The sequence below is a fragment of the Corvus cornix genome, chromosome 11, assembly GCF_000738735.6.
Source record: "Corvus cornix cornix isolate S_Up_H32 chromosome 11, ASM73873v5, whole genome shotgun sequence".
In the NCBI taxonomy this organism is placed as follows: Eukaryota; Metazoa; Chordata; class Aves; order Passeriformes; family Corvidae; genus Corvus; species Corvus cornix.
The window spans coordinates 9,536,634-9,561,758 of NC_046341.1; the positions used below are offsets into that span (position 1 = coordinate 9,536,634).

The 25,125-nt window shown below is 41.0% G+C and overlaps 1 protein-coding gene across 5 annotated transcripts in view; it reads left to right on the forward strand.

The window, feature by feature from the left end:
• SLC12A4 (solute carrier family 12 member 4) overlaps positions 1-11,500 on the forward strand; it is a 46,688-nt gene extending 35,188 nt beyond the window's left edge. For 3 of the 5 annotated variants that reach the window (XM_039558334.1, XM_019284230.3, XM_010396602.3), the window contains exons 12-25: positions 34-208; positions 596-714; positions 1,191-1,289; positions 1,602-1,721; positions 2,460-2,564; positions 3,543-3,711; positions 4,785-4,980; positions 5,665-5,834; positions 6,012-6,143; positions 6,240-6,347; positions 7,022-7,206; positions 7,948-7,962; positions 9,896-10,029; positions 10,344-11,500. In XM_039558334.1, coding sequence (XP_039414268.1) covers positions 34-208; positions 596-714; positions 1,191-1,289; positions 1,602-1,721; positions 2,460-2,564; positions 3,543-3,711; positions 4,785-4,980; positions 5,665-5,834; positions 6,012-6,143; positions 6,240-6,347; positions 7,022-7,206; positions 7,948-7,962; positions 9,896-10,029; positions 10,344-10,435 — 1,819 coding nt within the window. In that variant the 3' untranslated portion in view covers positions 10,436-11,500. The remainder of the gene's footprint in view (positions 1-33; positions 209-595; positions 715-1,190; positions 1,290-1,601; positions 1,722-2,459; positions 2,565-3,542; positions 3,712-4,784; positions 4,981-5,664; positions 5,835-6,011; positions 6,144-6,239; positions 6,348-7,021; positions 7,207-7,947; positions 7,963-9,895; positions 10,030-10,343) is intronic. The other 2 variants (XM_039558335.1, XM_010396603.3) reach the window with 2 other exon arrangements.
• Positions 11,501-25,125: the final 13,625 nt, after the last annotated feature.

Sequence of the window (25,125 nt, forward strand, 5' to 3'; positions counted from 1 at the left end):
AATATGAATGCCTGGGTGTGCTCCTGCCTGCAGGTACGGCGACGCGGTGAACAAGAACTTGGTGGTGGGCACCCTGTCGTGGCCCTCGCCGTGGGTCATCGTCATAGGGTCCTTCTTCTCCACCTGTGGGGCGGGTTTGCAGAGCCTCACCGGGGCCCCCCGGCTGCTGCAGGCCATAGCCAAGGACAACATCATCCCTTTCCTCTGGGTTCGTACGCCTTAAAAGGCTTTCTGCTCATACTGCCTAGCCAGCTATCTGACTTCGTGCTCTCGGAAATCAGATTTATTCTCCCCAGTTTGCCCAGCACTGAAGTGAAGGGCAATATTTTTTATTTTGATTTTTTTTTTTCTTTTGTTGAAAACAAGGAATACTTTCAAGGATTTTTAACTAGACTTATGTGGTAATTTTATCAAGAAGTTGAACATCTAATTCTGTGAAGCACAGAAAGCCATTAGAATAATTTGACTCCTTCCTCTAGAGAAGGAGAAGTATGTAGGAGAATTACTATTGACTTTAAAAAATGTAATTTGCTTTTTTCCCATTTCAACCTTGTTAAATACCTGGAAGATATGCTTAATGTCTCTGTTTCTTCAGATCTTTGGTCATGGAAAAGCGAATGGTGAACCGACGTGGGCTCTTCTGTTAACAGCATTAATTGCTGAGCTGGGAATCCTTATTGCTTCACTTGACATGGTGGCTCCAATTCTCTCAATGTAAGAAACAGGCTGGTTGCTGTCTTGGGGGGTGGAATAGAAATACTCTTGAGTTTTGCTAGTTTGATTGTCTTTCGGAACCATATCTTAAACCAGTAAAGCAAATTCCTGGAGCCTGAGTTCCACTTCTGTAATTTCTATGAATCCTCTGACTTCAGGCTCTACATATAAATCTGTTTGTTTCTGCTCTGGAGTATTCTGCGAATAGGCACGTTTTTATTATCTTTTTATTTTTTTTGGGAAAACATTTTAATCACAGAACAAAGACGGCATTATGTTGTGAACAGATCTGACTTGCTCCGATTAAAATATTGTTCTAGCTACTTGATGCTGATAGTTCAGGCTAAAAAAAATCAGAGGGATAGGCACATGTGACAGGGCAGTGGGATTTTGACTTGAAATCAATCATGTAATAATAATATATGCCAGGATCTATAAATGTGCATGCTAAAAGGTTTTGCACTTTTGTTTTGCAGGTTTTTCTTGATGTGTTACCTCTTTGTTAACCTTGCATGTGCAGTCCAGACACTTCTGCGAACTCCGAACTGGCGGCCTCGCTTTAAATACTACCACTGGTGAGTGAAAGGCTGGCACCTCACTGAGCCTGCAATCTGCACTTGAGAACCTTCTCCGTGAGGGCAGGGGGCATCTTTTATTTCTCTGGTTATCAGCTGTACACAAGAGCCAGACTCAGATATGTCATGGCACGAGTTTCATTTTAACAACAGGATACTAAAACTGATGGAACTGGGGAGATCCATTGGAGGCTTTACTTTCACTGCCAGTTCAGAATAGACAGCTTAAAGAAAAAAGAGCAGGAGTGTAACTGGCTTGTTTTTAAGCTTTTCTGCCCCACTACTTACTAATATCTTTGCTTTTTGTTTTAGGGCCCTTTCGTTTTTAGGCATGAGTATTTGCCTGGCACTGATGTTCATTTCATCTTGGTATTATGCTTTGGTAGCTATGCTTATTGCTGGCATGATTTACAAGTACATCGAATACCAAGGGTAAGTATTAACTGGATAAGAAAGGGTAAGAAGGAGGCTGGATCTATTTTTAATGAATTATATTGATTGTTCACATTTGGAAAAGAAACTGTCCAGAGATGACTTGAAGGGCTTTCCTTGTTAGATCATTTTTGTTCTCATTATTTTACTGTGTCATTGCTAAACAAAAGCCCCAAAGTACTTTCTTGTTAAGCTTCTAAAGCTGTTAGGTGAAACAAATCACAGGAAGTAGAAAATTGGTTGGGATCTTATCTGCTGTATACTGCACATGATTACTTCAGAACAGCTGATGCCAACCATTCCAATTTTTCTGGTGCAAAGGTCTGTCTAGAACAGTCCTTGAAAAGTTGAATCTGCTGATTGGATTGCTGAAGATTAACACTGGATGGGAGTCAGGCTGTAGTGTAGCTTTGTAACTTAATTTGGCCTAATAACTAAATTGGGTGTTGAAATGCCAGATGTTTGTATATGCTTGGGAAGCCTTCTCTGTAGTGTTGATTACAAATTAAGCCTGGAATGGTGATGTCATCACATATGTTTTACTGAAACATTTGCATTTTTCTCATGTGATCTGTGACACAGACATTCATGTACAAGTTATAAATGTAGATGCAATACATGCTATGTGTCACATTATTAAACTCATTGCAAGGTGCTCAAATCTCTACAGCCTGACTGTAAATGTAAAATTAAGTGCTCATGGAGCCCTATGTTGGCTGAACTGTTTGTTCTTCACAGTGCAGAGAAGGAGTGGGGTGATGGCATCCGGGGCCTGTCACTCAGCGCAGCGAGATACGCCTTACTCAGACTGGAGGAGGGCCCTCCACACACAAAGAACTGGAGGTACTCATCTTGGACTAATGAAATTACTTTCATGGTTATCTGCTTACACTAAAGGAACTTAACTGGACTCCAAACAAGATGCTTTTGGTCTGTGTGAATGAATTTATATGCCTAGAATACTTAAAAAAGAAGTGTTGAGTTTGCAGTAGGCTGTCCTGTCACTACCAAGCCCTGCTGTGTGGATCCTATATGGAAAGACCTTTAGTGCCCCTTGGATCTTTAACTGGACTCCAAATTGGTGAATTCAGAATTGGAAACTGGAAGTCCGTGAGTACAGAGGAGTAGAGGCCAGGAAATGAACAGTGGCCAGCATTGTTCCTTCTGATGTCATCCCTTCTTGGTGTTGAGAACAGATTAAGTGGGCAAGAACCCTCCTCTTGGTTGGGCATGGCACAGCCCTTGGGCTCTGAACAAGAGGACTTGGAATCCACCAAAGACAGAGTTTTATAGATCTTTTTATACTTGCTCAGCCAGACAGAAGAGGATTCGATTGATTGTGTAGCAATACCTTAAAGAACAGAAGGAAGGTGGGATCTGTGTTTAGATGAAAATATTTTCGTGTTTTCCATGTGCCAGGTTTCTGGATACAGAATACAGGTATTTTCTTGGCACAGGTATCCAGACAGATCTGGGAGAACAGTCTTACAGTATGAACACTATGTATGCTCCAAAAGTACTTAAAAGAGCTTTGAAAAACACGCCTGTAAATAAAACACTAATACAAGCCTCTTAAACTGAGTATATCAGCAGGTTTTATTACTGTCAGCACAATGCAGCAGCAGAGTTCCCACAGTTTCATATCTGTGTTTAACCAAGAGAAACAAAACATTAAGTAAAACCTCTCAAATGTGTCAGATACAAAAAGAACGTTTCCAAGTTAATATTCAAGCACAATATAACTGATGAGAGGCAGTTTTTTACATGTGTTATTGTGAAAGCCTTAGTTAAAAGATACATTGTCTTTTTTATTTTCTCCAGGCCTCAGTTGCTGGTGCTTCTGAAACTTGATGAAGATTTGCATGTAAAATACCCCAGACTGTTAACATTTGCATCCCAGCTGAAAGCTGGTAAAGGTTTGACTATCATAGGATCAGTCATCCAAGGGAATTTCTTGGAAACTTATGGAGAAGCCCAGGCTGCTGAGCAGGTCAGTGTCCTAAGTCCTGAAGTAGAAAGGGGTGGTTGGGCAGGTAATGTGAAATTTTGTTTCCTAATCATACATGGGAAAAAGCATCTTATTAAGGCTTGTGTGAAACACAGGACAAGTTGAGCAGTGCTACAGCTGTTCAGTAAAGGACTTGCATACATGTTTCAGCTGCCAGTTGTGCCTTTGGGAATGCAAGATCAATGCTCACAATGTTTGTAAACAGCCTTACTGCAGAAAACTGTCTTCATTTATGGGAAATAATTACTGTGGAAGTTTCTGTATGCTGCTTATTGGAAGGAAGAGGGCTATTTAGTTTTCTGAACATTCCAAGTAGCATTTCAGTAACTGTCAAACTTAGCAAATGTGATTTTTTTCAGTGTGTTGATAAATTTATTACAAAAAGCATTGAAGGATGGTCCTGAAAATTTTTCAATAAAATACTTAATCTTCCTCATTGTGTAAACATAACATCATAGCCGTGTTTACATATGTATAGCATCAGCATATTTGTTTTCTTCCACAGAGGCTTTTTCTGTAGGAAAGTTGTTACAAAAGGAAAACTAATTCATGGGCTATGTGTTGATCAAGTTTATTTAGTTTTTAAACAAATAAGAGGTATACTTGATAGGTATGTGGGATTTGGTGCTTATATTTGTAAATTTAATATAACACAGCATGTAACATGGAAATCTAAAACTGGAAATCCAAATGAAGTCAATTGACCTTGGGTTTAAAAAGGTGAGTGTTATAGGATTAGAAAATGGAAAGTGAAATAGTAATCCGGATATCACTATATACTACTATGAATAAGAGATGATAGCACAAACGAAAAAACCCCCTTACTTTAATCTGTTAGAAATGATTATGTTTGGAAGGCAATTGTGTTTTAAACAAATGGGTGTTTTCTGTTTTGTTTTATTAAGGAAATCTGATGAGCAGAACTTTGCATTGTAATGTGCTTTACCTATGGACATGTGAACCAGGAATTTACATTGTAATCTCATGACAGAGAAATATTAGGAGTTCCTTTTGGAAAGGAAAACTGAGATTTTTTTTCCTTGTCTGTCTTGCAGACTATTAAGAATATGATGGAAATTGAGAAGGTTAAAGGATTTTGTCAAGTAGTTGTAGCCAATAAAGTTCGAGAAGGAATTGCTCACTTGATCCAGTCGTGTGGACTTGGTGGCATGAAGCACAACACTGTGGTTTTGGGGTGGCCCTATGGGTGGAGACAGAGTGAAGATCCAAGGTCTTGGAAGACATTTATAGGTGAGCTTTAATGATTCTTTGTGATCAGACAGTGTGAACAGAGATGTTTATTACACACATGGTACACACAGGGGATTTTAACAGAATCCTTGTAAGATTGGTTTTGAGTTTGTCTTTTTTTTTCTAGTATTGATGGAGAAGTAGGTATTTTCTCACAAAACTGCTCTGTTTGAAATACCACTTCCTGTAGGTAAAAGACCTAAGAAAGATCTTCAAAGATTAATCTAGCAGCTAAAACTCATATGTCTAACTACAAATGGTTAAAAAATGCTGGTTTTATGGCAAACTATAATTCGTTTCCTAGATAATCTCTGTTTTGTCACTGGCTCTAACCTATCCTTCACTAGTGGATAACACTCTCCTTGCCTCTATCTCTCTTCTTCTACTGTGGTCCAGTTGCTTAATCAAATTAGAACAGAGCAGATGCTGTCTCCTCATACTTAACTTTGAAGGTTGCTGCTTTTCTTTTGAATGTGAAATAGGGCTTGTGTTCCTGCGAGTCTGCTTTATCATGGCTTTGTCATTTGGACTGATCTGTCTGTGCAAGCCTTGCTGTACATACTTTCCTTTACTTAAGTGATGACTTTTATGGTTTGCTGACATTTTCTCAGTGAGCAGCATTTTTCTAACCATAGATGATTCTTTCAGGATTGGAAGTAACTGTGTTCTTCCCCTCCTGGGCAGGTACTGTTCGCTGCACAACAGCAGCTCATCTGGCTCTGCTAGTTCCCAAAAATGTGTCTTTCTACCCCAGCAACCATGAGCGTTACAACGAAGGCAACATTGATGTGTGGTGGATTGTGCATGATGGAGGCATGTTGATGTTGCTTCCTTTTCTTCTCAAACAGCACAAAGTAAGCAGCTACACAGAGAATGTCCCCCACCTACTTCTGCATGCTTTAGTTTAAGGAAATAAGGTCCAGTTGTAGAGCCTGTATTAATAAATGAGAGTGGACATGTTGCTAGGTTTCTGTTTTGTAGAGCAAAGTGTTATTGGTTCAAATAGCTGAGAGTTTGTGTTCCCTCACCAGGTTTGGAGAAAATGCAAAATGAGAATTTTTACTGTAGCTCAGATGGATGATAACAGCATCCAGATGAAGAAGGATTTGGCTACTTTCCTCTATCAACTCCGAATAGAGGCAGAGGTAGAAGTTGTAGAAATGGTAAGGGAATTGAGCCCATTTTTCACTTTATTATGCACGTGGTGATGTTTGGTTATGACTTGATTACAAGCACAATATTTGTCCTTATTTCTGCAGCACAATAGTGATATCTCAGCATATACTTATGAGAGAACTCTTATGATGGAGCAGAGATCTCAGATGCTGAGGCAAATGAGGCTGACAAAAACTGAGAGGGAAAGGGAGGTACGTAATTTTGGTTGCTCTCTATGGGCTGCTGAGGGGAATGACACAATGTGCCTTCCTAGCAGTGTGTTATGTAGCTGCTGCTTAAATTTAACTCCTGTGTTCTAAAGATGTAAGGAAATACTTGTAGTGTAGCTTTTTTTGTTTCCCAAAATTACATGTAGTTCTTATTTTTTCTTTATCTGGGATATCCGGTATTTGTCTCAATTTATAACATATCCTGTTCTCCTACTGAAGATGTCATTCCTGTTTGGACTTATAGGACACATGGCTATGAAAAATGTCCATGACATGTAGCTATGGAAGATGATCCATCTTTTCTGCATGTGTTTGTCAAGGTTTTTTTTTTTTTAGTTGTCGATTTTGGGTCAGTCTTGTCTGTTGTTTCTGACCATATCATGATGTGAATGAGACTGACTTTTTTTTCTTGTATAGATACAGGCCTTTGTCAGTCCAAATTCTGCTTGGCTTACACTCATCAAAACTGTTGAAAGTCAGTTTGGTATGTAAGACTTTCAGCTAGAGCAAATGCCTGGTATCAGAGCTCTCCTGGAGGCTTAACTGACTGAGCAAAATAAAAGATACAATGGAACAAAAAGTCTATAATTGCTTAAAGAGAACCAGAGAGCATAAAAGAGTCTCTGAATTCACCTTGTCACTCATGTCCCCTCCAGGCTCAGCTTGTAAAGGACAGACATTCAATAGCACGTCTGGAGAGCCTCTACTCAGATGAAGAAGATGAGGGAGACCCTGTTCCTGAGAACATCCAGATGACCTGGACAAAAGAGAAATGTGAAGCTGAGAAGCGGAACCGAGGCAGTGCTGTGGGAAGCTTTAGAGATCTCATCAGCATTAAGCCGTGAGTCTTGTCTAAGTCTACACTTTGCATCTCCTGAAAGTCTACATGTGCTGTGCTTTTGTTATCTGCTGTTTCCTAATCCTTGGTTTGGACTTGTGCTATAAACACTGAGACCTGGCAATGAAAAGACAGCAGTTAGCCTTCCCAGAAATCTCTAACCAATCAAATGTGCACACTTCCCTCAATATTTCACTTGGTATAGTCAAATTCTAAATTGGAGCTGTTAAAATCCTGTAACAACTTCCGTCCTGTCTTCCAAACGCATCAGTAGAACACACTGATAATTTCACTGATCTAATCAGAACTTCTTAAAAAATATGATCATTTCACTATCTAGTGTGTAGTGTGGATGTTTAACACATAAAGGAAGAAGCTATGGAGATGGTGGTGAATGACTTGGAATAGCATCTGTGTGTGATAAACTCTCTGAGACAGACTTGCTGCTGCAGGAGCTCTGACGTAACAACAGCTGTAGTACTACCACGAGTGTGCCCCCTGAAGAGTGAGAAGTAAAGGTCTATTTTGGCTTTGTGTAAAACTGTGTGAATCTCCTGTGACTTCTTTGATGTCCTCCATCTCACATGAAGAGCTCAGTCAGTCAGTTTTGCATACTTGGCCAAGTTCCAGATTTTTCTTCCTGGTAAATCAGAATTCAAATCTGTTTTAGGCTGAATCATGCTGTAGAAATCCTGTTGAATTTGGTGTTAACTACCTGTACTTTTTCCTCTTCCATGCTTTCAGAGGGTGGGAGATCTTGTAAGTTTGTTATTTAAATTAGAAGTACATTAAGATGGTTAGAGATGGTTACATTAAGAGGAAAGACTTAATTTTCTCAACTAAAAGCAGGAAAACTATGTGTACTGATAGAAGGAAAGGCACTAGAGTTGAGCACTCTTAGCAATGTTTTAAAGGGAGCAGGATTAGCTACTTAAGCTAAGTATCATTATAAATAGGATATAACAAACTACAAGAGTTGTCCTGACGAGAACTAAGGATAGAAAACAATTCCAGTCTGAACCTATTTTCTTAAGCAGAGTATGACACAAGCAGGGGGAAACATTACTCATTTAGAGAAGCTCTCATTTCACAACACTGCTGGATGTTATTTCTGGCAGGTTCTGGGCACTAAACAAGCCCTTTCTTGTAGCCTACACCTTCAAATCACTGGGGAGATGCCAATTTTAAATATCACTTTAGAGAAAACCAAACCTTGAGTTTTTAATACCCTTTCCAAAACTATACATAGCTAACAACTGTTATCTTCCTGCTGCTGGTTTTTTCCTCACTTCCTGTAAACATAATCTGGCCTCAGTGTTGTCCCTGGCTTTCTGAAGCTCATGTGGTGAAGACAGAGGGTGTCCTTGCTCCAAATTATGTAAGAATATGAAGTAACAGAGAGGTAGTTCACAGTGGGTAAATTATTCTGTTAGCATAATAAACATTATTTTTCCCACTGCATCTTCTTTTCTCTGTGTATATAAATTATTTCTTTGCAAATCTGAATATTCAGAAGAGCAGCAAGGTTACTGAAGAGTTTCACTCATAGTCATGCAAAGCTGAATCAATGAAACCACAGATTCATATTTCATTTTTTTCTACTAACACTTATATTAATATATTAAAATGAAGACAAAAACCCAAGCGGAAAGGCCTCAAAAGTGTAAATATATTCTCCTTTTGATAAGTTTATTTCTGTATTTTATTTCCTTTTCTGTTACCAAAATAATGGTGGATTTCCTGTAAGAAGGAAACATTCCCTGGCTTGAAATCCTTAAAGGTTACTTTTGAGTTTTCTTCCTGCATGAATTGATGTTATTTTTTGTTAATATATTCCAAATAATTAATGCTTTTACCTCTCTTAGCCTGGATTCTTATGGAGCGGAGGCTTACGAGATTATGCTGCACCTATTCCCTTTTCTCCCCTAACTTTTGAACTAAGTGGCTACTTAAGTTTGGAAGTGTGATTGAGATTTTAAAGACACCTGGGTAAAAGTGTTTCTTGTAAATAGCCAGGCAGAGAGGTTGATTAGTGTCCTGAAGGAGAGGTTAACATCCTTATTACACTCCAGAAAAGCCCCATACATTCAGCCTGTTAGGCTGCCTTCCTGTACTTCCAGGAATCATGTGATTGCCATCTGTAGCAAACCAGGCTTTCTCTGGAGATGCCAACTGCTGTTCAACACCAAGGGGGAAGTGCACTCCTGGGAAGTGTGGGCTGAGCACGATGGTGCCAGTCTCCTGCTTGGTTCCCATGTCTTTGAGAGAGAGTTTTGTGGTTCTGAGTTTGGAGAGTTGCATGGCCTGTGCTGCCATGGGCATGAGGGGTCTGGGCAGGGCTGCCCTGAGGGAAGGCCCTGCAGTCATGAGTGTGCCTGGTCAAAGAGCACATCCCCTCTGTGTTTCAATTTCTTATGCAACACTAAATCATCTTTATCAAATATGCTTTTTGAAGAGCATTGTAACTTTCTAAACTGAAGACTCCAGAGATCTTAAAACCAATGGACTAGCTGTACGTGAATAAGTCTGGGAAATCTCTTTGGTATCTTCATCACAAAGTTTGAAAAAAATTACTGTGTTGACATTTAACAGGGTATTTAGGAGATTAGAGTATGCTTTTAAGGACCTTTTTAATAATTCAGTGTTCAGAGGCACGTTTCTAACAGCAAGTGTGAATGTGCTTCTTCTACAGGAACCAGTCTAATGTCCGAAGGATGCACACAGCAGTGAAGCTAAATGAAGTCATTGTAAATAGATCCCATGATGCCAGACTTGTGCTCCTCAACATGCCTGGTCCTCCAAAGAATACTGATGGAGATGAAAACTGTATCCTTTCAGCCAAGGCCTGGGCCACACAGAAGGTTTTCCTTTAATCTGTTCTCTTAAATTCATTTTGCCACCAGTGCTGTTGAGCTGTAACATGTGACAAAGCGTCCCCTGGGTAGAGGGTATTGGCTTGTGGCTGTAAGGTAGTAATTGCTTAAAGGAAAAAGTCCCACAAACTCAGTGTTTTGATACTTAGAGGGATACTTGCACTATGCCCCTAAGCGAGACCACAGCTGAGGGCTGTGAGCTGGCCCGGCTCTAATCCCTTTGTATTTTGGTTTTGATGCTTTTTGTCCTTGACTTTACTGAAACAGACATGGAGTTTCTCGAAGTCTTGACTGAGGGTCTGGAGAGGGTATTACTTGTTAGAGGTGGCGGCCGAGAAGTCATCACCATTTACTCCTGATTTAGAAGCTCCTAACCCTGCTCTACATTTACCTTCTTGGCCATAACGGACATTCCAGTTTTAAAAGGAGAAGAAAAAAAGGTTTTTTGCCTAACTTTCTCCTCATCCAGTCCTGTTCATTGTTTTTCCATTCGCAACATACATATCTTTTGGGATTGCAGTATTTGTTACACCATCCAATTAGCAACGTAAATTAATTGTGAAGCTGCCACATTATTCAGTTTCTGCTTTGGTACCCCAGCATTTGTGCATGTAGTTTTAACACTAAACCTATCTTTAGTCAGCACTGCTATGTGCAGTATTTTTAGTAACTGTATGTAAAGTTAGGACATGAAAGCCAGTTACTGTAAAAAGATCTAAAAAGCTTTTTATATTAGGTTTGGGGGGATAGAAGTGCATTATATAGCAGCTAGGTTCTGCTGTTCAGCTATAAAGCATTTTCTAAGAGCACACTAAATTGTGAGAGGACTGAAAAAGCTTTCCTTTTCTGGGTTTATTTCCAGAACTAAACTCTCAGTATTGGGTAAGAATTTATACTTTTAATACATTTATTGATAGAGATTTAAATAAATTATGTTGATATAGTTGAAATTATGTATGTAGCTTGCTATAAGTTTTGTTGCTTCTGAGACTTCAGGTTCTGTGAGGCCAGATCCCTATTTATTTTTGTATTTATTTGTCGGAAGTATTGGATATGCAGATGCAGACTTTAGGAGAACAGAGATCTCACAATAAATTCTGAATCCCCAGTGGATTGAAGGACCAGTCCTGTGCAGTTCTTCCATGCTTTAAATTTCTTGCAGACCATCCATCAAAAGTACATTGAGCATGTTGGAGTCCCGTGTAGAGCCAGGTGCTATGCTGCACGCACAGCGATGGGATTGCACTTGCCCAAGTACAGGGGACCTGCTGCTTCATTGTATGCTTTATGCCCTTAGAGGGAAAAGAAGACAAGAAGACCTATATTAACCAATAAGTCTCTGGAGATTTTATCAAGCCCATTAAGTTGTACTTTATGTACAGAACATTCGTATTTTTTCAATAAAATGTTGCATACACTTTGAACCTGCTCTCTGTTCTGTGTGTGAGGGTGGATTGTGCAGGAGGAGCCTCTGCCCTGGCATGACATTGGCACCACTGGACCCACCAGGCGAGGGCCAAGGGGCTGGGGCCGTGTTGGTGCTCACCCAGGTGGCACAAGTCCTGCACAGGGGAGCTGCCACCTCAGACTTCAGAGCAGCTTGGGTATGTGTCTGAGGGAGTAAAGCCTCTGGGGGCACTGCCAGAACCAACAGCCATGCAGAGTTCTGCACCTGTAGACTATTGAAGACAAGCTGGTACCCCCTCATGATTTCTGGCTGTCTGGGGGAGTGGTGATCCCATGCCATGGACAGGTGTGAACTAACGTCCCAGGGATGCATTTGTGGAACTGGAAGAAAGGTAGGGATTGACACATTTCTGTCCCATGTGCTCTTGCTAGGTGATGTGTTAGTTCTGTGAGCCCTGCTGCGGTGATACTCCTGGGTGTTCCACTGCTCACAATGCGACCAATTTGTCTGAGAGATGCCAATCTGAGAAACTATCCAGGCTTTTATCTTGAATAACTTAATAAAAAAATGCTGTTCATAGGAGTTTTATAGTTAAAGCCTGTTTGTTCTCTCTGTAAAGGACACACCTGATGGGAACAGGATGGTATTAATCTGTGCCAAGATCCCTTCAAGACAACAGCCAGGAAATACCTCTGGGGTGTGCTCTCTCTCGGGTATTTTTTTATTTTAACAGCAGTCTTTGCTTTTTTGGTTTTGAAAGCCAAAATTAATGTCACCCACGCTTTCAAACCAGTGGAAAGACTAAAGCTTTCTTATTTGCAAATACTGTGCTATTTGTACAGATTATTTTTACATCTTCAGAGCACTGAGTAATGGAGTGCAAGTGTACAGCAATTTTGATAATTAACACCTATTTGCAAACATTCTTTTATAGGAGTAATACAAAAAGTTTATGAAATCTTTTGTTCCTCAGACTTTTACCAACTGTGATCTCATTCAAGCACTCTGAGAAATAAATACACCTTCTCCTTATGAAATTATATGCAATTGGATGATGACTCCACCTCACAAAAGGATTTCAGTGCCATCTGTTACCTGACCCAAGTGACCTGTATTACAAATTTTAACATCAAAGCAACCAAGTGAATCTCTTTACAGATACAGCACCTTAGGTTCTCAGAGGTGATTATATGCTACGGGGATTAAAAACCTCCACCCTAATTCAGCACTGTGTGGACCCTAAGGATTTTATAGGTTCCAATTATGTAAGTGTTCACTACATCCAGAAGAAGGTTCATAAGAAGTTCCTCTGAGACTGCTTGTTCACAGCACTGAAAACGAAGTGGCATGGAAAAGGTTGTGTAAGAAAAGATCACTGAAAAAAAGGTAATTTCTTTCTGAGTCATCTTCTGTGATGGTACCTGAATGGTCATCTTCCATTCTTGTCCCTATGCTAGAACCCTTTTTGGTAAGGAGATGAGAACATAGCAACTAAAATACAATATGACAGAGTTGACTTAAACTCCACCAGTTGGTATAGAGAATTGCACTTAAAACATCAACGGTACCGTTTTAAGAGTTAGTGAGTTATTCAAAAATATTCCTATGGAAGCCCAGAGCTTCCTTTGCTGTATCTTTGACCCGCAGAACGCTCCCAATCCGCGCAGCACGGCGGAGCTGCTCCGTGCCCCGGCGCTCCCGAGGGCGCGGAGCGGGCGGCGGTGCCGTGCCCAGCGGGCCCGGCAGGGGGCGCCAGGCCGCCTCCAGCGGGATCCTTCGCGCCGCTCCCGGAGCGCTGCGGCCGTCCTGGATGCACGGATAGCCAACGAAACGTGCTAAAGTAAAAGGCTTCCTCCTCAGCAATACATCCTCCTCCTCCCCCGTCCCCGTTTCTCATTTTCTCATCTACGTCATCCGGAATACGGTTTGCTTCTTCAGTCGTTCCCCGGGGAAGGGAAAAAGTGCCTCATGCTGTGCTCAGAAGGTCGTAAGTTCTCATTCCATTCTGGAGTAATTATCCCCCTGCACAGCCACTGGCCCGGGTCAAATCTGTAGGCAGATGCTGCCAATACAAAGTGCTGCTTTCCCCTGGGGCGCAGTTCCCCATTGCTCTGGATTTCCCGTGTCACACAGCATAGTCAGACCCACAGCAGGTGCTGGGTTTTGGAAGAAAATTCCCCATCGGAGTCACAGCCTGTATTCCAAGCTCTCTGAACAGAATACACCCTGCCAGTGGACAGTTAATTAAAATGGAGTCTGCAGTTGGGAACATCTGTCCAAAATTCTCTCTCCACTCTTGAAATAATGCAGGCAGGGCTCTTGGTGTCGGGAACAGCATCATTAAAGGCACATCTCTTCTCTAGCCAGGAAGGTGCCTGCCAGCTGGGCAGACACTGCTTACGCTGGGCAGGTCTGATGTTCTTTCTTCTGTCAGCTCCTGAAGCGAGCCTGAGTGCTTCAAGAGTGCCAGCTAGTGCACTCATTGTGTGTGATGGGCTGCAGCTCAACTGAGACTTGGGTGAAAGCCTAACAAATGGGACAGTCTCAAAAGTAAAGGCATCCCTGATTAGGGTTGAGAGGCAACAGGAGCTGTCCCCAGCTGCTCTCTGCACAGAGCCTGGCCTGAGCTTCTCCTTCCCTTCTCTGCACCATCTCATGGGACTCTCAAAACAGCCATCAGTACTTGACACCACAAGGTCTAAGGCTCTCCAGCTTGCCATGATTTATGCTATTCTCTGGCAATACCAATAATACAGATATCACTACTGAAACAGAAATGTTTCAGGAAATGTCCATGGCCCACAGTGATGGAATTGATAATGGGTTAACAACATTAGAGACCTCAGGCAGAGGTCTCAGCCTTTCACAGGTCTGTGTCATACAATAGGCTAGCGATTTCATGATTAAGAGAGAGAGGATGGGACTATATGCAGTGTAATTCTCACTCATTATTAAATAAATAAAACAAAAATTGATTTATCTCACCACAGAAAGTGGTTGTACAGACTCACTAGAAGAGGGAAATACCAGTTGGGCCATGAAACTTCTGGGTGAAGGCAGTCAGGATCTATAACAGGATATTCTGGGTTTGCTTCAATAGGGAGGTGAAAGCACCAAGTTGCCATTTTGATGCATAAATATCTAATGGTTAGATACTCCTCACCTCTTTCCTTTCACCAAACCCTAGGCTGCCTATGGTCTGTCAAATACACATAGAACCATTTAATTCTTGCTCAGCATTCCTCTCAGCTCAAATCTAGGGAATTTCCTGTGAGGTTTTGAATTGCCATAGCTTGCTACTGCTCCTGGAGGCAGTTCTGCCTGCCCTTGCCTGCTTCTTCTCTTGTCTTCTACCCCTGCGCAGCTGTCCAGTCATGTAGCAATGGATGAGGCCATGTCTCTTGGCAGCAGTGACAAGTTTTGCCTATTTAAACTGCAGCACTGGATGTGAGATAGAATTTAAATGTCTGGCAAAGTCAGTCCTCATAAACTGATGCTTTTTAAGAACCAAAGCAGACAATTCAGCACATATTTTGCCTGCCAGCTCCAAGCTGGGGCATGTCCTTTTGATGTAGCTTCTTCTCTTGCCAATGAAATACTACTGCCTGGAGAACACAGTACTGTCCATACACCTCCAGACATAAGGAAATCTCCAGGGTTCAAACACAGCAAAGTATTGGAGGGATTTTAACCATAGCTATCATAGTGAAGGGGATGGATCACAGTCAGAGGGAGGATTCAAATGAAACACCAGTTTAATATTTTGTAAGATGGAATTGGCCTGTCTTTGGTACTTCTGCAGGAGGTCAGGGCAGTGAATCTGACTGAAAGTAAAACACAACCCAGACATTTGAGTTTCAAAAAGCAATACCTTTGAAAAGCTCTGCTCTTCAGCAAACTGAAATATTATTTAACAGCTGAGGTGAGCCTCAGTTACAGCGGGGATTACTGTAACAAGCATATATCAAACCAGGAGTCCCGTGGAAAAGAAATGTATATGTGGACAGATTCTCGGTAGATGTTTCAGAGATGTTTATTTCTCCAGCTGCATGGCCGGGGCTCTGCCGAGGAACTGTTCCAGTCGCTGGACCAAGGGTCCTTCTGCCCGCGCAGGGAACACAAACCAACCAATGGGAACGAGACTGACCAGGGACAGGGAAAGCCCGTGCCTCCCCTCAGGGCCCCTCTCCCAGGGCTACACGGTGGGGGGAGGAGACCCCGACCCTCAATAAATGCTGATTTCCATGTGCCTTCATACAAGAGTGTCCGTACGGTACAGACTGTGAGTTACCTCACACTTGCTTATGATGTATTTGATGTTGTCAGTGCTAAAGATGTGCAGTTCCTCTCCGACAACTTAGTCCTCTGCACTGTGTGTAAACAAGAGGCAAAACCAGTAGCCAGAAGAGCACATGAATATAAAATAGTTTGTAGAAATAGAAAAAGAAATAAAGAACCCAAAGTCAAGAAGCTTATGAACCACTCTGTTATTGCTCCTCAGTTTCTCGTAATTGGTTTGTGAGAGTTCAGTTTTGGTTGGGTCAGGCAGTTACTTCCACAGAAGACCCACTCTCAATCTGCAATCAACAAGGGTGATAAGAACCACAGCTGAAAACTGAGAGACATAAATTCTAAATTCAAGACTTTTTACAGGTAACAAGGTAGCAAGTCATATAAATGCAGTATTTGTCAAACTTGCCTCCTCTACATATCCAAATACATAGAACTTTCCTGTTACATGTCTGCAACAATTTGCTAAATGTAGCAATTAATTTGATCCTGCTTTTAAATTTACAGTTATGATTAAAATTTTTATTTGCTTTCTCTTAGACAAACACCCCCCTCTCCCCAAACTGGTTAATAAGGAATCAATTGCTGAGGCTTAAAAAAAAAGAAATTCACCACAAGAACATTAAAGATCTAAGTGGAATATGTAAATAGTTCCCATCAAAATAAGCTGGCTACAATCAGGACTGAATGTATTTTTATTTGGCTCCTTTCATGTCCTTCACCAGCATCCATACAAGCTGTCCCCACAATATAACTCTTTGTGGCTTATCTGCTTTTTTCTCTTTCAAGGACAAGTACAATCAGCTTCCTCAGAGGCCAACTGTACTAGGGGTGAAGTGTGGCCCTGCTTATTGTTTATGGACTTTAAACTAGCACAAGTCTTGTCTTGTCAGGGTGGCTTCAGCTGTTTTTCATAACAGTGTGTTTAGCTGGGCTCTACTCATTACTATTTTCAACAACTTGCTTGCATTTATGGAGATATTTCTCACCTCAAAAGAGCCTATGAAAGTGGTCAGCCAGGCCAGTGAACTAAAATGAACATGCTGAAAATAAAAAGCAGAGAGAGAAAGAGAGAGAGAAATAGGCTTTACTCCAGCCTGTCTCTTAGGTGATTCCGTTTAACTCTCATGCCCAGATTTTCACACACTAAAGTTAAAGCTGTGTAAGACTCTGCTGTGAGCAAAGCTTAGCAGGTATGTTAGTACCAAAGTAGTGCATCTTTTTTACAATGCTGAGGTATTTTTGTTCTCAGATTTTAAAATCAGCTACTTCAAATAGGCCCGATTTACTTCTTGTGTTTGTAGACAGAACCCGCCTTTCATCTGCTTTATTCTTTCTGCCACCTATTGTGTCAGTAATTAATGGACACTGGCATGAGCCTCACATTATTGGACAAAACAGAAGCATTTTACCTCAGTGCCTGTACAGTCAGGCCATAGATCCTAAGAAAGCACACTGAGAGTGCATAGCATTGTCTTGGAACTCAGTACAGCCTTACGTGGCTAAGTCCAATTCTGATGTTTGCATCTTCTGCAGTCTCATGCACAAAATTCCTTCTGACTTCCTGTATAGGCTGTACCTTGGCACAATGGCAGCCCAGAATGATGGCTTTGGAGAAAACAGCTCATTGTTTCAGTAACAGTTAAGAGATTTTTCACTCTGAAGGCCTCTTGACTCATACATAAGCTTATATGTAAGATCAGGGAGATTAATTCCAAGTACAGACTGTGATCTGTACATGTCACATGTCAGCTTTTAATGTGCATAAATAAATTTTATTGCTGTTGATAACTATGTCAGACAGATCTAGTAACTTGAAATGTGCATGTAAAGATGAGTACTTTTGGAGAGGAAGTGGAGGAAGGATAGGTATGTAATATAAGAGTACCAAGTAATAAATTTTAGACCATGTGCCCTTTAAAGCATTGCATTTATATCCCTGCATTTTCCCCTCCCCTTTAGCTTTCCTCTAGTATGAAGAGTAGTGTTTGTTTTCCTGAAACACCAATTTTGCGCAAAGTTAGAACAAAAATGACAGTGGAAGTGACAGAGATGCTCTTTACTGTTATTTCTTATTTACACAGAGGAACAAGTTACAGAAAACTTGTTGGGAGACTGACGTTAGTGGTAGTCTCATTTCTGTGTTAATTCACCTCTGTCAGTGAAGTCTGCAGAGAGAACAAATTCACAGCAGTTGTTCAGCTGGCCATCACACCAGTTTATTCCAGCAGGACTATGTGTGGGGAGTCTTTTTCATATTGCATCAGTGGTGTGGGGTTATGAAATGACTAAATTTGCCTGCGTGATTTTCTAGCTAATACAGCAATGTGCCAATGTTTTATCAAGTTACATTTAGTGTTGCAATCCAGTTAAAGAGAGGCAGCTTTTAGTGCAGAGTCTGTAAGGAGGAAAAAAGTCACTCATAATCTCTTCAAAGTCTAACACGATTAAGAGACTGACCCTCCTCACACCAGGCTTAAGTATCAAAATCTAATTAGAATGTCATTACTAACCATATGCCCACAATCAAACCCTGGGTACTGCAACTTGCCTGTCAGTATTTTTACAGAAACTCAATTTATTGTCTTTAAATTTGGCATACAGTGGCAAATCTTCTAAGAAGCACAGAAGGCAACTTAAAAAAAAAAAATTTAGAAGTCAATAGTCCTATTGATAGGAGGCACAGCGGAAAAAGTTCACATATTTTAGCAAGGTTGACCTTTTGTTGATGCTTTTTTTTTTTGCTTTAAGGTACTAAAATTAGCCAGGAAATTGATCTCACCTTTGTAACTAAAGAATTAGACACGCTTCAATACCAGATGATCAAGTCATTTTGTATACTGGCATCATCAAAGGAACCCATGTGAAACACTTACAAAGAGACTCCAACTGCAAAGCTGCTGCATTTGGGTACCTGCTCTGTGACATCTATACATTTCTGGGAGATAGTTCACAGAAGTCGCTGAACTCCTCAGGAAACAAGACTCAGGTGTCATCATCCTAGTCTGGGCCAACTTTTCAGTTAAATTGCTGGATTTTAAAACGAACACTTGATGTTCAGTTTAAAATCAGAAATTACTCCAAATGCAATACTGTGAGTCTGAGTTACTGGACTAAAATGGAATTTGGATGAAAACTGAGGTACTCTTCATAGGCTATTTGTACCAGAAATAAAACAAACAAACAAAAAGAAACATTAACTATGCACAGGTACCACTGTTAAGTCAAAGGAAGAGGCTAGAATTTTTCTTGTTTGAACTCCTCACCACGATTAGAGACTTCACTTGACAGCACAAATACATGCTCCTTCATACTGTTTGTTTTACAACTGAAAACAAAGCAGACAGTAAGAGTCTATAATCCCATCTTATATTTCAGTCAGCACATCCCATAGTCTGGTGTTCAAATAACATTCTTTTCAAAGGACAGTTAAAATATGTGAAGTTTGTTGCTGCACAAGGAATGTGAAATAAAACTCGTCCTCATTATTGCCTGATGGACTGTGTACACACTCAGGGAAAAGTTTTCTCATCTCTGCTCTCAGCAAAAAAGTCTCTGATGCCAGTACAGATGGTGTACTGGCCATTCATGAGTAGAATTAAGTAAATCTACTCCGTATTTTCCCTTGTTAGACCTACAGCACCTTTTCCATACGTATGTTTGGACTCTGGGATACCAAGGCTCACCGTGCCTCCAGCTTTCCCTGTTGATGGAAGTTAGGATTTTTCCTTTTCTTTTTTCTCTCAGGGAATGACGTCCCATTTGCTGCCTAAGACAAGATAACGACCGGTAATTAAGAGAGTAAAAGGGGTTGCTATGGGGAGGAGGAAGGGGAGGGTGCAGCCAGGTGCAGCCTCTTAGCAGAGGGCTTTTATCTTGGGAAGGACAGAAACACAGCGAGGTTTTGGCTGGGGGTGATGGGCAGGGCTTGGCTCTTCTCTCGGAGTGGAGACAGGTGAAGTTTGGTGCTGGACCGTTACTGCCCAGAGGAGTGACTGCTACTGTGGAGCTTTTGTCTTCCCACTGCTTCTCCTACCGTGGGTGAGCCTTTGCTCGTAAGAGCACCTGTTGAATTGGGATTTTATTAACACCCGACCTCACTGGAGAAGACCCTCACTATCTGCTGGGGTGCCCTAGGGGAAAACCTGGGACCTCGACCCCAAACCTGGGACCTCAACCCCTCTGAGGGAGCCTCTCGTGGTTGCCTGCAGGAGCCCGGCTGCTGCTGTCCAGCCCCGCTGTCTTCTGCTGCTGCTCTGGGTTTTTCACTAAACTTTACCCCAATACCCTGTGTCTGCCTGACCCACCACCGCTCCTGCTATGGCTGCAGAGTTTCTGCTGCATTTTGTTTGCTACCCTAGGGTGTGCCTGCCTCTGCCCTTCCAGCTGTCACTCCGAGATTCCTGGTACAGCCCATTTTGCCATTCAGAGGGGCGCTGAGACCAGCTCCTTCCCATAGGTTTCCAAAGGGAGCCCCTTTTCTATCTCTCCTGCCCGCCATTACCCACGGGAGGGCTGAGCTCGCCCCCTGCAGCCGCGGGGGACTCATCGCACCCGCCCTGCCTGGCCGGGAGCCACCAGCGCCCCTGCCGGCTGTGAGCGGAACTGTGCCCAAGGGTCCGAGAGAAGGCTGCCACTGGGTTCCTGGTTCTGTTTGTTGCTGCTGTTTGTTTGCCTGGTTTTTATATATTTATTTATTTATTTATATATGTACACACTAGTAAAGAACTGTTATTCCTTTTCCCATCTCTTTGCCTGAAAGCCCCGTAATTTTGAAGTTATAATAATTTGGAGGGAAAGGGGTTATATTTTCTTTTGCAAGGGAGGCTCCTGCCTTCCTTGGCAGACACGTGTCTTTCAAACCAAAACACCTGTGGATGCTTCTAACAGTGCCTTCAGCTGACAGCTGCTGCTTATAGATGTGCTATCCCAGTTACCTAGCTGACTTTGTTGTGACTTCTTGAGCAGCCAGGATCACAAGAAATACCTGCTGAGTTAAAGATGATTTAATTCACACAGCAAGTCTGGAAAGAAACAAATATAGAACAGGAAATTGCTGCTTTTAATTCCTACGATAGGCCCTATCATTTGATAATGTAGTAACCAGCAATCCTTTGCTTGACTAACTTCCAAACAGTTATTGCATAATCCTTTCCCTTGTTAGGCCATGTGTAACACTATGGAAATAAAAGGCAGCAACTTCTGGTTAAATACTCAAGTTCTAGTTTGTCTTAAACCTGCAACAACAAACAAGCTTCAATTGCTTTTTCAACAGTGAGTAAACTGTATAAACAGTCTTGTTTGTCCCTTGTGCATGTGATTAAAAGAAAATGTAGCTGAATTCCCTCAGCTGAATCAGAGCAGATGAAAAACACAGGGAGGGATCTGTTTCAGAGGTAGAAGACTCAAGCTTTTCAATGTGCTGTACAGCCTGCAAGAAAAGAAGAAACTGCAGAATATATCATTTTTAATTTGGTATTTCTTCCTCTTACAATGTCATGTTCTCTATTCATGCTGAGCTGAAGTGACTTTAATCTCTTTCTAAACACTTCTATGGAGTAGATCTCATCAACTCAATGTAAGTTCTACGATAACCTAACACAACTACACTTCCTCTATGAAATTTTCCAGGAATCAGAAAGCTAATCTCAAGATTAATAAAAGTGGTAAGATATGCACTCTTGAATGTGGTGCATGACTACAGGCCATGCCCAGAGTACTCACCTTGTATCTGCTGCTTATTGGATAGGCAAAGTATTTCCTAGCGTGGTATGTGAAAGCAAAACTGTTCCATAGTTTCAGAAGAGAGCAACGAGATGTCAGAAAGCAATGTTTGAGGTTGGGTGTAGCTTGCTTGAGCAAGTCAGTACAAATATCCTTGTGACACTGTAAAAAGGATTATCCATGTGTAGGTGTTATATGGTTCTCTTGGAGCACTGAGCTTTAATCATTTTGACAGCTTGTATATAGCTGTGGCTCTGCTGGCTGCAGACTTTCTTAAAAAGCTTGTCTAAAGAGCTACCAAATTCAAAGGTACCTGTGCAGGAATAAATACAACCTCAATTTTTCTTGCAGTGTTCATTCTCTGAGAACATTTGTCATATTTTATCACAAAATATATTTTGAGACTAAACACAAAAGCCCCCAGCAAATGCAAAGGTTGTATTAGTTCTAATTGTTCACATAGACATAACAGGTAAGTTTAGACAATTGTGTTACTGTTACCGATGAGTATGCAGTATCTTCTCTCTACCTTAAATGCTGCAGCTGATACTCAAGCAGGCCTGTAGGCATTAAAAGAGAAGGTGGAGACAATTGTTCCTGCCTTTCAGGTTTCTTTTGCACTGACAAATGGCATTTGCTATAGGCATGTTACCTGTGAATCTAATTCCAGATATTTAAATAGATGGTAGATATTGACCTGTAGTTACTTCAGGCAGCTGGTTAGACAGGAACATTTAGGAAAACAACACTGACTGCTGGGACCTGGATCTCTTAATGCTTTTGTACTCTTTTCTCCTTTGTACACTGCCTATTGATTTTTATAGTTGGTTGGAGGGGAAGAACCAGATGCAGTCTATATAGAGATTCATAAGAATAACCAGAATTTAAGGACTTGATTTTTAATCAGAACACCTTTGGGGCCCTTCAAAGATTCTTCTATGGCAATTACAGAAGGTTGGTGGGAAAGCAATGGCGTGTCACAGGATCTGAATTACAACTAATGATAGGTGTTACTGAACTGTCTAAAAGCATGCATGCAGCAGCTGATTTTTCACTATAAATGAGGCACAAAGGTGTAGCCTTGAGTACTGTACCTTTTAAAGCTGTGGCAGATCCGTTTGCAAGGTGACTACTTGTATATCAACAAATTTGAGATTTAAATAAGCATTTAGCTTCTGCAAACACGTTTTCCTTGCTCAGGCTGTCACCACCACAGGACAGTTCTCGGGTGACCAAGGGTTTTGGTGGCTCAGGCTGCTGTTTGTGCCAGGGAGGATGGTGCCACATGGCTGGAAGTGCCTCAGGACGGCACAGGAGGGCACCTGCATCCCTGGGCATTGGGGAAGAGAAGCTGCACTGTACACTCTCTACAGGAGAGTTCACCTGAACAGAGACTGAAACGTATACTCTGAAATGCAAAATATGGTAAATAAATCACCTGCTTTGCAACAGGCACTGTGAGGGCTTAGTTTCAAATGATGACAAGCACAAAGTTTGGGTGCTCTAATAGGAGATTCTTCTTTTTTATTTTTATTCTATTATTAACAAAGAGCAGATTTCTGCATATGGTGGCACTTCTGAGAGCTGGACAGCAGAAGACTAACACAAGAAGCAAATAATATCTCCAGATCTAAGGGCTAGGTTATTCTGGGGAGGTGTGTGAAAGTAGAGAGGGCTTCTCACTGAAAGCCAGGCTCTAAGCAAGGATCTGCTAATATACTTGGTCATAAACTAGCCCATAGACTGGTTGGAAAATTCTGTGACTGTATAAAACTTTGGGGTTTTATGAGTTCTTCAGTTACCTTTTTGTTGCAATGAGACAAGAAGAACCTTTTTGTTTTTGAGAAAAACTGAATTTCTTTCTTTCTTATCCCACTTCTACTTCTAAAAAGCCCTTTAGATCTTTCTAGTTAGCAAATAATGTATAGTTTAGATTACCTTTAATAGATGAGAAATTTGGATTAGGATCTGGGCAAGCAAATTCTAAAGACTTTGAACAGTAGGATATTTGTTGTATAGTACTTGTAGTGGGTTGGAAAAATTTTCCCCTTTTTATATAAAATCATGTGTGTGAGAATACAAATCAACCTTCTACATAATTACAGTCAAAAGTTATGGGTTATGTGTAACTTTTTTACTCTTATGATTCATTAGAGATATTGTACTTGATACTGATGTCTTTTTACTTAGGCTATTTGTCCCTTTTTTTTTTTTTTTTTTTTTTTTTTTTTTTTTTTTTTTTTTTTTTAGTTTTACTGCTGAGACCTGGGTGAAATGGCCCAAAGAAGAATTTTCAGGCTCTTCAAGGAGCAGCCTATGAGCTCACAGAATTGTAACTTCCTACAGCAATTGTGTTATCAAGGTAAGCCTCAAACTCAAATAAAACACCTACAGCTGATACTACAGAAGCAAGTCTTAAGGGTGAAATGGATTTAATGCCTCTTTTTTTTCTTTTTAATATTTGCTGCTTGCAATTGCAGGCTCTGTTCTGATAGTCTGATTGATTTTACCAATATAATAACATGAAATTATCAGGTATATTACTTACTGCAGCATGGGAGCTTTTCTAAAACCATTCTTTCTCAGCATGTCTGGCATATGAGCAGTTCTGATGATCCTAGCTAGTTGTATATGAAGTTACTCTCTAATTAGCCTTTTTGACATTGTTTTGAACTGTTTATTTTATTGGTCTAAGAAAATTTTATAGGGGGTGCTGTTGACAGTCTCAGCTCTTACTTTCTTGACTATTTAAGTTGCTTTTAAATCTGGATCTAAAAACTTTTAAATACAACAGTGTGACAATATTATGGTTTATAGAAAAAATCCTTGTAGTGGCTTTGCTTAACTATAAAGCCTTCGAAGAGGGGATAAAATTATAACATAGAACAAAGAAATATTGGTTTTTCTCAGGAAGGGACAGGGAGAGGCTCAAGACCTGCTACCAAAGAAGTGCCTTTGAGGAGAAGCTTTTTTTGTCAGGTTGAACATGGGTGCCCCCATGTGTTCTGTGTGTTGACAATGCACAGGCTTGTGGCTTGTGTCCGTCGGCCTTTATTTAGTGTCTGGAAGTTTCACCACATTTGAATAGTTGAGCTCAAAGCCAACCTTCATCTATCATTTCTTATGGCACAACAATTCCAGATAATCTCATTTCAAATATTCAGTTACGTGGCTTCAAACACTAGCTGTGTGCTGTGAAAAGCTTGTATTACATACTTAGTCTATATTACAGTGTGCTATCCTTGGTGCTTTAAAGTGATTTCTGGAGTGACCAGATTAATGAGAAGTATTGCAGAAGCTTCTTTTAGTGGCTTGGATTAATTTTTCCTGAATTCCTGTTGTGTTGATGTGGTAACTTCAAGAGTTCAGAGAAGTAGATCGTGAAACACTGCCGTGGCCCCGCCCTTCTCACAGGCTGCAATTTCCCATCCCTGCATGTCCCTACGGCTGTAGTTTTCCATTGAGGCTATTTTTCTGGAAACACCCTTGTAGCCAGATCACTAAAGTCATCAGAGTTAAAAAAATTCCCTGAAATTGTTGGAGTGCTGCAGTCTGTGGAGAATGCGTGAGACAATGACCTGCAAGCTGCCTTTACAGAATAACAAATGCTGGAATGTGGCCTGGATT